This window comes from Petaurus breviceps, unplaced genomic scaffold (assembly GCF_028583685.1).
Source record: "Petaurus breviceps papuanus isolate PSGF00001 unplaced genomic scaffold, PetGlider_PUasm1.0 171, whole genome shotgun sequence".
Lineage (NCBI taxonomy): Eukaryota > Metazoa > Chordata > Mammalia > Diprotodontia > Petauridae > Petaurus > Petaurus breviceps.
Window position 1 is genome coordinate 23,797,551 of NW_027185754.1, and position 17,511 is coordinate 23,815,061.

The window sequence follows — 17,511 nt, forward strand, 5'->3', positions numbered from 1 at the left end:
TCTGAAGTTCAGGGTGCTGACTTTTTCCCCTGAAGTAGGTAAATGACATGTTTGAGTAAAGCAAGATTGTTAACCCATTTTGAGTTGCTTTCCTTTAGAAAAGCAGATCTAAGAACCTGTGCTAGCAGCCATCCTGGGTATGCTAGGGTGCTTGCTGCTACAGGATTTTAGTAGAGTTTGTCTGGGAAGAATAAGAAAATTTCCATGCAACAGTAACGGCCCAACTGGGATTACATAAGTCACAGGCCAGGCAACACAATTGTGTAAACTTTCTGGATAGTCCTGAGCTCTTCTTTCCGTGATTGTGAGCCTTAAGCAGCCAAGGGTACTAGAGGGCCTATGCTTTGGGGTACTTAGAAAACATATGCCTGATGGGCACTCTTCTTTCAGAATATCTTCTAGATATGCTTCATCTCCAGGCATCAAGGAGGTTTAGTAGGTAGAGCACTGGACCTGGAGTCTGGAGAACTTGAGTTCAAATTCTGCCCCAGAAACTATGTGACCCTGAGCAAGTCACTTAACTTTTACCAGCTTCAGTTTCCTCCTTTTTACAATGGGGAAAACAATTGCACCGACTTCACAGGGTTACGAGTACCAAATGAAACGTCACATGTAAAGTGATTTGCAAACTTTAAAGCACAATACAGATGTTAATTATTATTGTTATTGCCAGTATCATAATCTTGGGATAAGGCTAAAGGATTGGTACTGAAATTAAATCAGCTCAGCTCTGAGAAACCTAATCACCAGATACTTCTTCCTATTGTTTCTTCTCATTGCTTAAACCCCATTTCCCAAACTTTGGATTGACAAGCCATGGAAATTGATGCCATCATATCTACACCCACAACATGCTCATTCATTATAGGTGCCTGGAAGTTGGTTATGGTCAACTGGTTCTTTCCCCATACAATGGTTGGTAAATTCCCACTTCCTTTTTCTTTTACCTTTGTAATCCAGTCACTGCCTTCTGAAGTAAAAATTCTATGCTCTACCTCTCCCCATAACTTTATCTATATCTATATCCAATATCTATTACCTAATCCTGCCCTGCATAGTCCATATATTCCTCTATCTTCCCTTTCCACTGTGTCCTCTTTTCTTCCTATAACTTATTCATTTTAAACCTATTCTTATTCTCTATATGACCTTCAGTCTTTCCATGCCTCTGTGCTCTCCCAATCTGTCACCCCTTCCCTGGCCTCAATTTCCTCTCTTCATTGTCTTGATACTAGAGGTGGCTAATTCAACTAATTTGTATTCACCACCACCATTAAATTTATTGCTAGTCCCTCAAGCCTGGGTCACCCCATTGACCATCCTCTGTTCCTACTCCTGTGCTGCTAGACACTGCTGAAGAAGTAACACAACCATTAAGACTGGATCCATGAGGAAAAGACATTCTCTAAAAGCAAAGAACACTCAATGCTACCTAGAAATCCTTTTATTCTTTATTAATTGATTTCTAACATACTGCTTGAATTGGCTACTCCAAACTTCCTCAGACCACAAGTCTACTATGATTATCCCATGTGCTTCTGTCTCTCAGAAGATGACCTTGCCTACTACTTTGCTGGGAAAACTGAAGCCATCCACTGGGAGATCTTCACATTCTTCAATCCACATGTGAAAACTCATCCCCATTTTTTTATACCCACACCACCTTTTCTCCAGTCTTCATGAAAGTAGCCCTTCTTCTGGCTGTTGCCAACCCCCTCTTTTGTGCCCTTGAATATATCCTCCTCTGTCTCTTTCATCAGCTTGATTTAGTAATTACAGCCTTTTCTCTCTAAACTTCTACTTCTCCCTTTCCCCTATTTTTAAGACTAGCAAACATGACAAGGTATCCCATGTCCTTGAAAGATTTCTCAACCTTGACATCTGAGCAAGAGTTGAGGTCATAAAGGACATCTTTTTGTTTTCTTACAATCTACTTATTTATCCCAAGTATCCACACTATCAGCCCTTGTTATTTCACCCCTTCCAAACTAAAGCATTTTAACTCTCTTTTAGTTTCTTCTTTGTGGAGAAAACAGAAGTAAATGAGGAACTGAGTGCTTTTTATTTCTTTTTCCTGTCCTCCGTCACTGTTTGGTCTACCCAGAGAAGTGGTCCTCTAATTTCTTGGATCTTCCTATTTTGACCAATGAGGTTTAAAAAAGGGTTGTTGTCCAGCTTCGGGTCATTTTGCATTTTAGCACCCCTAACAGTCTTCTTATATAACTGATGCCATACTTTTCTATGCAACCTCCATTTCCTGCCCTTGTTTTCATCTTCTGAGCATGTCACATCACTCTCTTTAGACAACTTCTCCCTCTTTATTCTCATTAATTAAATATTTCTCTTTGTGCTTTCAGAGTTTCATTCTTAAAATCCCTCCTGAGATGACCTCCCCTATAGAATTTTAGTCCATGCGATCTGACCTTTACTTCCTCAAACCCTCTGAAATCTGCTCCCCACAAATCTAAAATGCATGTAAGAGTATTAACAGCTTTTCTCTCCTTTATCACAAATTCTAAGGCAGAGTAGTCATTTTCCCCCAAGGTTTCCACCCTCACAATCAATCCTTCCTTGTTGGTCCAACTCAGATCTAGAGCAGGCATTCCTCTCATTGACTCTTCTACCTTTCCAATGATTGTACTATCATTACGGTCTGTCAATAAATCAGCAGCTACTCTATTTGGAGGGGGGAGAGAAAGGGGAAAGGAGGGAAGGAAAAGAGAGGAGATATTTACATATTCTGTTCCAGGGGTAATAGAGCCATATATTCCAGCCATTGGTCCTATCCCACCAAGTATCAGTGATAACTATGATGTCAAACTTGCCTACTTGGATCAGGCTTACCTAATACATCTTGATTTTTACCTATACTTTCCATATCTGTGGACAGACATTTGTGGAAACATATATTGACAGATCCCCTGCAAGCTCCTTGTAAGAAGGAACTATGCCATTTTTAGCTCTGTATCTCCAGTGCCAAGCACAGTGCCCTGACCATTATGTGTGCTAATAAATGTGGCTTGAACCAAACTGAGTCTAAGGGAAATAACCAAACCTTGGCTGATAGGTGGGAATGGCAGGAAGGAGTCTTTGGGTCTTGAAAGTAATGACAATGAGGCAAAAACTGTGGCAGGTGGAACCAATCTGGGAAGTCTTTACAGATGGGCTTAATAATACATTGTGTGTCTGTCTTCAAGGGATTAGAACAGCTACATGCAGAGAGACTCATGTCCAATTTGACTTTTTTTTTACAGCAAATATTAAAGCATAGATCAGGCTAGAGTCTATGTCTGGGGAGACAGTTCCCAAACCAAGGAAATCAGATATCTCTGAAATAAGTAAAGATTCAAAACAAATCACAATAAATTTATGTTTAGATCAAATCAAATTTAGAGAGGTGGGTAAGGAGACAGAATTAAGCAGCCTACTGTGTGCAAGACACCATGCTAAGGACTTAACCAATACTCTATTATTTGATTCTCACAACTACCCTCAGAGGTGGGTGCTATTATCATCCCCATTTTACAGAAGAGGAAACTTAGTCAAACAAAGCCTAAATGACTTACCCAAGGTCACACAGCTAATAAGTTTCTGATACTACATTGGAACTCAGCTCTTCCTTACTCCAGGTCCAATGCTCTCCCCACTATGTCACCTAGCTGGCAGGTGGCGACTAGCAGGATGAAACAGAAAGAACAGTGGGATGGGATTCAGGAGATGTGGGTCCCAGCTAGTCTCAGTTTTACCACTAACTAGGTAACCTTAGGCAAGTTATTTCCCTTCTCTAGGCTGCAGTTTTCTCACCTTCAAAATAAGGGGGTGTGCCTACGTCAGAGATTTTCAACCTTTTTTTGGTGTCACAGACCCTTCTCAGAATAATATTTTCACATGCATAATATTACAAAAGAAATCAATTGTATTGGAACAAAGATATAATTTTCTTTCCCATTCGTCATAGATTCCCTGAATCTATCCATGGAGGGAAAGGGCAGATGTGAACCCCAGGTTAAGAATCCCTGGACTAAATGATGGTACTAAATGCAGAATTTACAGCAGGACTGTATGATAATTGGTGTTCATAATGCCATTCCTGACGGTCCCTTTTACATAATCAAAGATTAAATATGATTAGCACAGTTTTTGTGTTCAGTTTATTTTATTGGATCTTAATTCTATGTATTCTTTGAATTCTGACAAAGGCCCCAATTTGATGAAGCCTTATGTCCAAACCCCCACACTAGAGCTAAAGGGTTAATTCTCACTCACTCACTGAGTCCCTACTTTTCTTCTATGCAGCTTTGCCCAAACTGCTGAGGCAACTCATTCCCACTTAACCCATAGCTGTTACATGTGACTATCTCACATTTCCTTAAACTACTAAAGATATTCCGTTCTTGTTTTTCCTATGTTGCTGCTGGGGTGAAGATTCCCCTACCGTTTTCAGAAGACAAAAGGGTTCTGAGTCCATCTCTCCCCACGTTACTCTGGAGTCAGCAACACTGCTTTTCCTGTGCTATAGTCTGAGGCAGCCCTGGTTAGGTCAACTAGAAGCTCAGATGAAGTGGGGATTTAATAAAAGATGCCATTCTTGCTTTGGAAAAAAAAGCAGGAAGCTATTTCTCTTTCCAAGATTTTGATTTTTTTTCCTTTTGCATCTGGATCCTGTGCCAAATTCTGCCAAGAGGAAAACTTGATCAGGAAGACACTTCCTAAAGATAAAACTTTTTGAACCATTTCTTCCAGGCACAAACTAACCCAAAGGTCATATCTGGGGGAGTCGCCCTTCTCAGATGGAAGAACATTTTTTCTGATTTATATGGTAGGAGCCAGAATACCCTATAACTCCTTAGAGATAAAAGAAAATCGTTGCTGTTCGGGTGGGTCTGACTCTTCATGATCTCATGGATCATAGTACATCACTGCTGTCCATTGGGTTTTCTTAGCAAAGATACTGGAATAACAGTTTGCCATTTTCTTCTCCAGTGGATTAAGGCAAACAGAAGTTAAGTGACTCACCCAGGGTCACACAGTTAATAAGTGTCCAAGGCTGGATTTGAACTCAGGTCTTCCAGACCCCAGCGCTTGAGCCACCTAGCTGCCTCTTTATCTTCTGCAAGAATGGAAAAGAGCATGGTATAAAAGAGATGCTGACCTTTAATTCAGAAGACTCAACGGCTTGAATTGTAGCTCAGTCACTGGCTAAATTTCTGACTCAGGGCAAGACCCTTCACCGGTATGGGTCCTAAGTTTCTTCATTTATAAAATAAATATATTGGATTAGATTTCTAAGTCTTGTCCAGTTATATCATTCTACATTCTAATGTTCCATGTTCTAAGATTCCTTCTAACACCCATATTCTATATTCTAAGGTCTCTCTCAACCCTAAAATTCTATGATTCTCTATACCACATATAAAGAGCTGTGTTCCTGGGGACAGAATAAAACTCATAATATATTTTCAAAAGAAAACACAATGGAAAACAGTTAAAATAATTCCTAGAGGAAGGGAATTTTCATTGTGACCAGGGATACTGAAGGGTGACTTACGTGTGTCCACAGTCTCCTGAATTGGGATGAAGCCTACAGGTAGCGTGTCTTTTATATCGATGAGCTTCATGTCCACCAGGACATTCCCTAAATGGCTCTTCAGAAAGAAGAGAGGGGGGAAAAAGCAGACTGTTAGTCTGAGCACCCAGACCCTCCTCTTCCACATTTTAGCTTCAGGATGCATGCTTTTCACAATGAGGCCTGGAGAAATCAAGTGCTGGATTAGTAGTCTAGCAAACTAGGCTTGAGAACTAGATGTGATGTAATAATAATAATTGTTCAAATTTCTTTAGTGCTTTGCCCTTTATAAAAACAATTTATACTTTCCTTTACAGTATCCCCATGAGGTAGGGAAGGGAAGTCTTATTATCCCTATTTTACAGATGAGGAACCTGACACACAAAGTAAAGTGATTTGCCTAGAATTGCTGAGTTAGGAAGCAACCAAGTCATTACTCAACAGCTACATATCCTAACCCAAAGTTCTTTCTAGCGCATGACATTGTCATTGTCAAGTTTCCTCATCGTAAAATAAAGGAAGGGGAGGAGGGGCATCTCTAAGGTCCCTTTGAACTGTGGTATTCCATGTCCTAACATTGTGGGTTCTTAGCTTCCTTCCAGCTTGAAAATTTTATATTTCTACAACTAAAGGCAGTTTTGTGACAGAAAGTTACTCACAGCAGGTGGCCATTTTAACAGTCTGAAACAGCTAGGTGTAAGCTGTACATGGTTCTCTGGTAAGTACTTCAGCTGTAGCATCTTTTAAGAAGCCCAGACCTATTCTTGGTCACCCAAAGTAGCCATTTGGTGAAGGAGGAAGCCAAGCTTTCCAACAATCTGATGTTCCACCCAGCAGAGGGCAGCTGCGTACACACAGCCCCAGCGTTCTGCCAGCCTGGCTACGTACTCCTGACAATCTGCATTAGGCACATGTATATTTTAGAAAGGGCAAATTCCTGTGGCAGTCACTGTTTGAGCACACGCACGTTTGAACATAATGCAGAACCAATTACCAGGCTAAAATGTCACTGCTCCAAAATCAATCTAAAAGACAACATAAACGCAAGGCACATTTGCACAATTTTTTTTAATTATAGTATAATTTTTGCAAAATCTCATGTATCATATACACAGTGAAGCTATCTTTGTTTGGCTATTTCATGTCCTCCAAATTATACACTCAAAAACAGTCTTTTATATATTTATATTTGAGTTCAGAATCTATTAAAAAGGCAGTGCGGGAGAGTGGAAGGAATGTGAGATTTGGAGTCAAAGTCAGCCAACATGCGTTTATTGTAGTAGGGGCTTAATAAATGCTTGCTGACTTACCATTGGCTAGGAATTGTATCACACACTGATGATAGAAAGAAAGGCAAAAACACAGCTCCCACTTTTCCGGAGCTCACAGTCCAACGTGGGAGACAACATGAAAATAACGACGTACACACAAGACGTAAAAGCCTGCAAGTGGGAGTCCTGGCTCTTGAACTCCTCTTTGTCGCTAAGATCCCTGTGAACTATAACATCCTAGGTTTTAACATGCTATGTTCTCAGGTCCCTTCCAGTTTCCATGACTAATACATGCTTAATACACCTGAACTATACAAACCTGGGCCTCAGATTCTCCTCCTGCAAAATAAGTTGAACTATTACAGAATCAGACTTGAGAGTTGGGAAAGATCTCATGGCCATGTCATCCAACCCATTCCCAAACAAGAGCCTCCTCAGCAAGACACATGGAAATGGTCATCCAGGCTCTGTGTGAAGCCCCTTTCCTTGCATGGCAGTCCATCCCACTTTTGCAAAGCTCTCATCATCATTACAAAGGTTTTCCTTACATCAACCCCAATTTGCCTAGGCACCTGATGTAATGATGTAATGAGGGCACAACTCTGAGAAGCATGGGGTCCTCTGTCTGACTCCCAGTGTTGTCCTCTTCAGCCAAAAGAACAAGAGCTTTCCTCCGTGCACATGCCAGCCCTTCAAACACTTGGAGACGTGGTTTCCTGACACCAAGTCTTCTCTAAAGGGTGACTACCCCCAATTCCTCCAACTTATCCACATGAGGAATGAGCACAAGAGGCCCTTCATTACCTGCCCTCCCTAGTGTCAATAGCCTTCCTACAACATGGTGCTCAGAACTGAATGTGGTTTTCAAAGGACAAGTCTGACCAAAAAAAATACTCTCTAAAGTCACACCAAGTCATAAAGGGTCTGAGAGGCAACTGTGTGACCTCTGGCAAGTCACTGCCCTGCATGTGCCTCAGTTTCCTCCATTGTAAAATGAGAGCACTGGAGTGGATGTTTTATAAAGTCTTTTCCATTTAACCTTCCTCGGAAAGCCATAAGTTTGGGCCCATGAATGGATCGTTATCCAAGGACCACGACCTCTTAGCTATATAAAAAGCTTCACCACTAAATGGCTGGTTACCAGGTAAGGTCATTTCTGGCCACAGAAACTTATGAAACGGTCTAATAAGAGCTAGAAAAGGCTAAAATCTTCATTTAAGGATGAAGCACCTACACACTGTTTAGTCATGTCCAACTTTTCATGACCCCAGGTAGAGTTTTCTTTTCTTTTATTTTGCTTTTTGGAGGGGGGGAAGGCAGGGCAATAGGGGTTAAGTGACCTGCCCAAGGTTACATGGCTAGTAAGGGTGTCTAGTGTCTGAGGCCAGATTTGAACTCTGGTCCATCTGACTCCAGGGCCAGTGCTCTATTCACTGTGCCACCTAGCCACCCTGGTAGAGTTTTCTTAGTAAAAATACTGAAGTGGTTTGCCATTTCCTTCTCCAGCTCATTTTGAACATGAGGAAACTGAGACAAACAGGGTTAAGTGACTCACCCAGGTCATGTCTGAGGCTGGGACTTGACCTCAGGAAGAAGGTCTTCCTGACTCCAGACCCAGCACTCCATCCACTATGCCACCTAACTGCCCCACTATACCATAAGAACCTCTATACCCAATGTATAACTAGAATGGGTAATAGGATCAGCACGTTTGTGTGCACACGTGTGTGTGAATGTGTGTGTATAGCACTTTACATATTACCATAGTGTTTCCCTCAAAACAAAACAGTCCTCTTATATGGGCAGTGCTTCTTCAGGCATCCTTGGTTTCATCAATGCACCTCACAATCCCTCTATGCCTTAAAGTGTCTCACTCTTCATGAATTATTATGACCAGAAGAAAGAAAATTAATTACCTTATTGCCAATCATGAGGTAATGAGGAAGGAGGGAGGATAAGATTATTATCATTTTACAGATGAGGAAACTGAGGTTAAAAAGAGGAAATCATAGAAGGCAGCATGGTATAGTAAAAAGAATACTGAGCTAGTAGGCAGGAAACCTGGGTTTTAGTCTTGGCTCTGTTGCTTCTCTCTGAATCTCATCTTCCATCTCTGAAATACCACTGCTGTTGCTACTAAAAAAGTTTACAAATTACTTTCCTTAAAAACATTCTGTGAGGCAGGTAGTACAAATACCATCATGATCATCTGACAGATAAGGAAACTGAGGCTTGAACAGGTAAAATGAGTTACTCAAGGTCACACAGTAAGATAGCATGAACCAGGTGTAGAATCTAGGTTTTCTGACTCCATGTCTAGTATTCTTTTCATTTTGCCAAGGTTAGCACTGGAGAAGATGAACTATAAGCTCAAATATTTTGTATCCCTATTAGCCTGTAAGCTCCTTTAGGGCAGGCAAGCACTATGTCCAATCTGTCTCACTCTCCCCAGCACAAAGTATTCATTGAGCCCAGGCTCTTTCAATTACTAAGTGTCAGAGACAGAGATCCCAGGCCTTCTGACTCCCAATTCAAGAGCTGTTACAGGGATACTACAAGGCCAAGTTTCCCTAAATAAGGTACAAATTTTTTCCAAAGACACATTATTCTATATAGAAGCATGAGAAGACTAACATGAAGTGAAGTAAGCAGAACCAGGAAAACACACACATATACACATATATGTATATACACACATATGTATACATATATGCAAACACAAAATGTTTGCAACAATGTAAATGTAAAGGAAAAAACTCCTGAAACTAAACCTTGCATAAATATAATAACCAGGCTTGAAGAGAGATGAGAAAATGCCTCCCTTCCTTCTTGACTGAGGCATAAGACCTTAGCTACAGAACACTGCATATACTATCAGACTTGGTTGAAGATTAGTTTTGCTGAAATGCCTTTTTCCCCTTTCTCTTAATTAATCTCTTAATTAATTTCCCTTCTTTTAATTAATTTCTCTTAATCTTAATTCTCTTAAATGTCTTTGTTATTAAAGGATAATTATGTCTTAAACACGTTGGCACTCACCGGCAATCTTTGAAGTCTGGGACCGAGTGTTGAGAACAGTCACACCTCAAAATACTTAGACACTTTGGATCTTTCATAAAATCGTCACAGTGTAATTTCCTATTTGCTTGTTTTCCTTTCTCCTATTACATAACCAATTAAAGCAAGTTTCACATTGTATGATATTTTACTATCCGCATCACAGCATAGAAGCCCTTCAACCCAAAGATGGGAAGTCCCTACCTTTACTGAGCAAATACATGATTGTTTAGCTATTCACTGTGTCATCAACACCAAGCAATGGCTGGCGTATTTCTTTACTAGTCAAAGGGAGAAATAAATATTTCTCTCTACACATTGGCATGATTGAGGATACTCAGCATACCTCTGCATCTATGAAATGAGAGAAAAATTGTACAGAGGCCTGCAGAGAATGCAACTTAACAGTTGATCCTGTCAAGATTTTGTCTTTGAAATACAAGAAGGGAGTCCTGACTATACTTGGTACACTCTCTGGCTGGGACAGCCACTCAAAGTCAGGAGTTTAAATTGGATTTGCTCTGACAAGCAAATCAAAAATATATTCACTCAAAATGTTAGGAGCCTAGCTGATAGGAACATAAGATTCAGAACTAGAATGAACATAAGAAACTATCCAGTCCAACTATATCATTTAAGAAAAGAGGAAACTGAGGCCCAGAGAGGTAATATGACTTGCCTCAGGTAACATAAGAAATAAAAGGCTGAGCTGGAATCTCAGTTCTTCAGATCTTCTGACTCCCACTCTGCTTTCCTTACCATCACTTCTACTATGACTCCTCTCGATTTCCTTTTCTATAGCACTTTAAGCCTTATAAAGAGAGTTTCCCCACTCCAACTCTCTGAAAGGATAATAACGTAAGCATCATTATCTCCCTTCTACAGATCAGGAAACTGGAATTCACAATATGTGCTAGGGAGACAAAGACAAAAATGAAAATCCCCCCTGTACTCAAGGAGTTTATGTTCCAGTGGGAAGGGGGGTGGAAGGTGGCATAGCATGGGCTCTTCCCTGTATCATGGAATACAGAAGCCTCAGGGCCCTAAGGCCCAAGTTCAGGCAAGTCCACAACAAGGAGACTTAATGTGGCTTATTCAAGGAACCAGCCTAGCTGCAGAAAGGCTCATAACCAAAGGACTAGACACCACAGAATGGATTGTCTGGGTTACAGCAATCGAGGAGACCACCTGTTCAGCAAGGAGAGGCCGTAATCTGCATCAGTGGAGGAGGCCGCCTGTGCATCCATGAATCATTCAAAAGCATTCACAACTACACGAGAGGAACATACATGATGGTGACCATTCAAAGAAACACCGAAAAACCCTCCACAGGAGGTAAAATGCGGGTCTGTATTGTCTGGGCTTCATACAGTTAAAAGTGTGGTCCTTCTTACACCAAGCAACCACTGTAATGGGCTTCATACATTAGGTCTGCGACACCATTAATTTTGCTTGTTCCTCTCCCCTCCCCCATCTCGTGCTCTCTTTCATTTCCTCCTCATAAATATGAGAAACATATTCCCAATCCTTGTTGAGCAAATGATTCATGCCAAAAGCCCAATATGCACTGACTCAGGGTATTTATATTGTCTCTGGTAGCCGGTATTTGCTAGTATACTGTAATTATTTTTGACAACCTTGCATTTAAGGTGGCCACAGATAACCAACTTAATATTCAAATGTTCATAAATCCTTCTGTTTAATATCCTCCCTACCTAATCTATGTACATTATTATTACAGGTAATGCAGAAAGTACAGTGCATGAAAAGTACAATTAATCTCGATCTTTCCACAGCAAGCAGTGTCGCTCCAGCCCCAGGATTCTGTATTAATAAAAATGATGGGGGGAGGAGGGAGGCTGCAGCTGGCTTAGATTCCAGACAGGCCTCCCCAAACTCCCGAGATGGGGTTGCTAGCTACTCACCTAATTAAGATCCAAACTAATCTCAAGCCCTAAAATATATTCTAGAAATATCTATTGTCATGAACCTACATCCTCACAATAAATGGAGAGTTGGTATTTATTCAGGGAAGAGAAGGCACTGTTTTACCTAACTCTAAGATCACGATCCTTCCTGCTCCTACCCCTTCATTCACAATGCATTTTGTATTTCTCAAGTAAACTTGCATATTACCGCATATTTTTGCTGTCTTTGTATCTTATCCTTCTCCTCCTAGCCAACAAGGAGCTCTGGCACGGGAGTGGGAGGAGATGAGAGCTAAGTTATTAGAACTAAACTCTGTCCCTACTCTAGGGCCTAAGGGCACAGTGATCACCCTGCACAAAACCGGTGCTTTAAACATGTTTGCTGAATGAGTTATAGCACGGTACAATCACCAAGCACAGAGTCAAAAGACCAGGATTTGGATCCAGCTTGACTACTTATCACCCGCAGAAAACTGGTAAATTATTTCTTCTCTCTGAACCTGTTTCCTCACCTGTAAAACGAGAAGGTTGAACTAATGAGTCATAAGGTCTCTTCCAGCTCCAACATCCTATGATCTCATGAATATTATTGAATAAATGAAAGGTTCAAGAAAGAACCTCATTCTCATCTAGTTCAACCCATCTAAAGAATGAATCCTTTTTAAACAGGCTCTACTCAAACACCTCCTGGAAGGGGAAATCACTGTTTTCTTGTTGGCAGGTCCCAATCGTGGATGGCTCTTGTCAAGAGGAAAGTCTTCTTTATTCTGAGCTGAAATCTGTCTCTTTTTAATTTCTATCCATTAATCCCAGTCCTCTTCTTGGAGGCCAAGGAGAATGATTCTTGTCCATAGTGGACCACTAAGTATTTTGACACCACAACTCGTTTTCCTAAGAGTCTTCTCTATGCCTCCACATTTCTTCCAACTGACTTTCATGCGATAAAGTTCTATGTTCTCTCAACAACCCCCAGGCATCTCTCTGAACATGCCAACACACAAGTGCCCTAGATGAAGAGAGCCAGAGAGACCTGAAAACCTTGGAATCATGGGAATCTTAGGACTGGAAAGTACCTCATCTATTCCAACATGCTCTTCTTACAGATGAGGAAACTGAGGTTTGGAAAGGGTCAGGAGATTTGGAGCTGGAACAGACATTCCAGATTATGTTATTTGACAAAGGAGATAATAGAAGTACAGAAGGTTGAGTAATTTGCCCATACTCATATAGGAAGTAAGTAACAAGCTCAGCATTCAAGCTTGGACATTCTGACTTCAAATTCAATGTTCTCTCTGCTTCCACAAGGCCACATGGTGAACAAGGAGCAGAGCCGCTCTTGAATGCAGGTCTTTTCTGACTCTGAACCTGGGGCTCTTTTCATTATAGTCTTGCCTTCTCTAGGCAGTGTGTTATTACTACATGTTATCTTATTGTATAGGGGCTAAGAAGGGATATGACTGACATCACTAAAATCATAAAGTAAGTAAAGAGCTGACTGATAAAGCTGTTTGGTACTCTAGAGTCCAGGCCCTCATCTCCCTTGACCACCATGTTGCTTAAAATTTAAGATAACAAAAGGCATTCCCAACCTCTCAATAAAGAAGCAGCAGGCTACAGATGCAGGCTGTGACACAGGCCATCAGCTGCAGTGTCTGCTCAGTTTTGCCTTTATTATAAGGGAGGGCTCTACGGGGCAGAGGAGTTTATTCATTAGTAACTATATTTAGAGAATTAGAGGCAAATATGTAGGTGGCTTTTACTTTTCATCCACATAATAATAATAACAATCTATATAATTATCTATTTGGAATAATAACTAGCATTTACATAGCATGTTACAATTTACAAAGAACTTTATATTACCTCATTTGATCCTCACAACAACCCGAAAGTAAGTGCAATTATTATCTTCATTTCATAGATGAGGAAACTGACAGAAGGTAAGTGATTTACCCAGGGTCACAGAACTAGTAAATATCTGAGGCTGGATTTGAACTCTGATCTTTCTGACTTTAGGCCCAGACCTCTTATTCATGGTACCCCCTAGCTAGCTGCCTATAATGTCAGGATGGTGTCAATGCATAATCTGTCAAGACAACCATTTGCAACCTATTTATTCACTTTAAAACTCCAAGAATATATGACTTTATTTACACAGACACAGATCACAACTGTACATACTCATCTGACCTTGGCTGAGGCTTCTCCTATTGCTGTGACCAAAAATTATTCCAAAGGAGTAGGGAATGTTTAGGGAAGAGCTTCTTTATTGTTATTATGTAAAAGTGGAACTAGCTGAAGATTGAAAAACTTTTTCCAGCTCATTTGAATGTTTGATCAGTTATCCAGAAAAAAAAAAACCAACAACAAACAAACCAAGAAACAAAAATCATTCACTGCTGGCAAACCTAGTGATGAGCCTCTCCAACCCTGATCCTTAGGAGACCTCAACACAGCATCAGGCCACTTCTCAGAGCTTTCCTCTGGCTTGGAAGGATGTATAAGAACTAGCCATCTGCTTGGCATAATCCTCAATCAAACGCCTACACACCAGAACAAGGCATCAAAGAAGGATTGTGTGTTCTCCATATCACTGCACAAATATTTTTACTCAAAAGAGAGATTTCTCATATTGTTCTAACATAGACTGTGCTATTCTCCTAAATCTTGCCTTTATAAAACTTGAAAGCTGCCTGATTGCACTCTTAATACAGGTCGTGGGAAGAATGAGAAGAGAACAACATCATCAAAGTGCCAAAGATAAAGAGAGCAGGGATGATTAGAATGAATAAAACATTTTTTTATTGGAATTAAAGGCAATGTTTGAAAAAAAAAAACTTCTGTAATACAGAGAGGCAAAAAGGCATAATGGAGAGAGAGCTGGCCTCAAAGCCAAGAAGACGTGGGTTCAAGTCTTGACTCTGACAGATATTGGCCGTGACCCAGGGCAAGCACCTCTACCCCTCAGAATTCCAGAGAACAAAAGACTATATGCTAAAGAGAAGATGCTAACTGCATTAGGAGGGTGAGTATCCTCACCTAGAAGCTCATTACACTAAGGATATCACATGTTTAGTCCTCATCCCCATCTTTTTTCAGTAAATATGCACACATTTACATGGCAATTTTATGTAATTTTAAATGTATATGTATGTGTGTGTAGCTTTGTTCCTCTTAAAAATCCCATTTTATAGCAATAGTTTTTTATTTTAAGAAAACCTATACTCAGAATAAATGTGATAATACTAAACCAATGCAATCAATTATTCTTCACCTGAAAATAAAATATCTCCCCCCAAAAAATGCTTCAGTGGAAAAGACACTAAATTTGGACAAAAGACCTGATGGTGAATTTAGAGTAAAAAAAAAAATCTGGGTTTGCTCCTTAATATCTGAGTGACATCATGCAAGACACTTCAGCTCTCAGGGTTCCCTCAGTCCTGTCATTTGTAATGACAGGGTTGGGGCAGATGATCTTTAAGCTCTGTTCCTTTTTCTAGTGACTAAGTTGGGCTAGAACCTGGGTCTCTTAAATCCAGTCTTGGGTTCTTTCTACCACATAGTTCTTGGTGTTGCATTGAAAGTAGATATGAGTGGTGCAGTGTTGCCACAAATTTGTCTTGAAAAGCAAACTATATTTTAAAATACTCAGTCTCATAGACAATCCTTGAAAGAACTGAGTTAAAATTCTAATTCTTCTTTATACCTACATGACTGAGTAAGAAAGAATCTCTCTGGAGCTCTGCTGCTTCCTCTGTTAACTAAGTGATCCTTAAGGTCATTTCCACCTGTAAATCCTTTAGAAACCTCTATATAAACATGGCTACTGCCAATTTTAAACAAATAGACACAGCGTGCATGTGGTCACTCACTTTAGGAAATGATCTCCCTGAGGGCAGGGACTGCCTATGTTCTTCTTTTTATATCCCCAGCCTTATAGCAAAGTGCCAGGAACAGAATAAGCACTTAATTTGTGCTTGTTGATTGACTGATTTAAATCAACAACAACAACATCTAGATGAAGAGCAGCCATTGGGTTATTCCACAGCCCCTCCACTGCTCTCCATGAATGAAGAGCAATTGATGAAAGTCCCCAGGCTAATCCAAGTGGGTATCGTGAATGGAAAGACTTGTCTTAGATTTCAGAGGCCTTCTGAATTCACATCTTCATTCTGCTGCTCATTATTTGTGTGATCCTAGACAAGTTATTTAACCTCCATAGATCTCAATTTCCTCCTCTATGAGATGAGACCCTTCCAGTTTTAAATCTATGTGATCCAATGAGAGTTGTATTTTAATATCTACCTGGAAAAGGGTAATAGAGCTTCCCTCTTCCTCTTATCCCTCCAAAAGCACAGGGTTACTTCTAGTTCTTAAGAAGTAGGAAAAAACGGGGAGTGGCTAGGTGGCACAGTGAGTAGAGCACCGGCCCTGGAGTCAGGAGGATCTGAGTTCAAATCCAGCCTCAGACACTTAACATACACACACACACACACACACACACACACACACACACAAACTAGCCATGTGACCTTGGGCAACTCACTTAACCCCAACTACCCTCCAAAAAAAAAAGAAGTAGGAAAAAGCGTTCTATCACAAAAATCCTATAGAATGAATATATAACCTGATCTCTTGGAAACATTGAAAAAGTCAGATCTGTGAAACAAGTCAATAATTTAGGCCATCTCTTTTAGTTATGCTTTTACTCAGGGATTAGCTTTAAGTCATAACACATTAGAAAATTCCTCCACATGGACTATTTTGTGATTTGCTAAGCTCTTGTAGTAAGAGAAGATTCTCAGTCTCCTACAGAGAAGGAATCTTCATAAAATTTACTCTCCGTAGGAAAATAGTCTGACTATTAAGAGATCATAGGCCTCACAGGGTTTGTTTGGATCCAGGAAGCTCCTTAGAGGCCTGCTGCACCAACCCCCTCATTTTACAGCTGAGAATATCAGGGAAGCAGGGAGGGGAAATGAACTGACCTGCCCAAGGTCACCCAGCTAGCACTTGACAGAACCATGATTTGAAACAGGTCCTCTGACTTCACAATCAATTTTTCTTATTAAGTTTTCTTTTGTATTTTGGAATTAACCATCATCATCATCAATCACATACATTCTAATATACAATGAACCAAAAAAAGGTTTGTCTATGACACTAAGAACCTCTTCACAAGGAGTTTATTTTTCAATACAGGTGTAAAGTAATGCTTTGCCACCCACATCCACCTTCAAAGCACCACCGTGGTAAGAAAAAGCACAGGACTAGATTGAAGAGCCCTGGGCTCAAGCAGGACTTCACCACTAGAAAGGGAAAGGGAGTTTTCAGATTATCTACTCTAACACTCTTATTTTGCCACTGAGAGGATTGAAGAAGCCCTGAGAAGTGAAATCTTTTACACATGATTACGCAGGTATTAAGCAGTAGAGCTGGGATGCAAAACCAGGTTTTCTGACTCCAAATGCAATGCTCTTTTCTTAGGGAAGCCATCTCACTTATCTGGGGAGCAGTTGACTCCTCTAGAAAATGAAAAGGTTGCACAAGATAATTTCTAGTGTCCCTCTCACTAATATACTAATACTACTACTAACAGTAATAATGGTAAGAATGACAATAGCTACTCATTATTCTAGGGTATTAAGATTTAAAAGTGATTCACCTCATGATTCACCAACATATAGGT

At 40.4% G+C, this 17,511-nt stretch overlaps 1 protein-coding gene across 7 annotated transcripts in view; it reads right to left on the minus strand.

The window, feature by feature from the left end:
• The window catches only part of MVB12B (multivesicular body subunit 12B), a 324,028-nt gene that overhangs the window by 234,873 nt on the left and 71,644 nt on the right, over positions 1-17,511 (minus strand). For all 7 annotated transcript variants that reach the window (XM_069082725.1, XM_069082727.1, XM_069082723.1 and 4 more), the window contains one exon: positions 5,549-5,645. In XM_069082725.1, the coding sequence (XP_068938826.1) occupies positions 5,549-5,645 (97 nt within the window). Of the gene's footprint in view, positions 1-5,548; positions 5,646-17,511 lie in introns of those variants that run through there.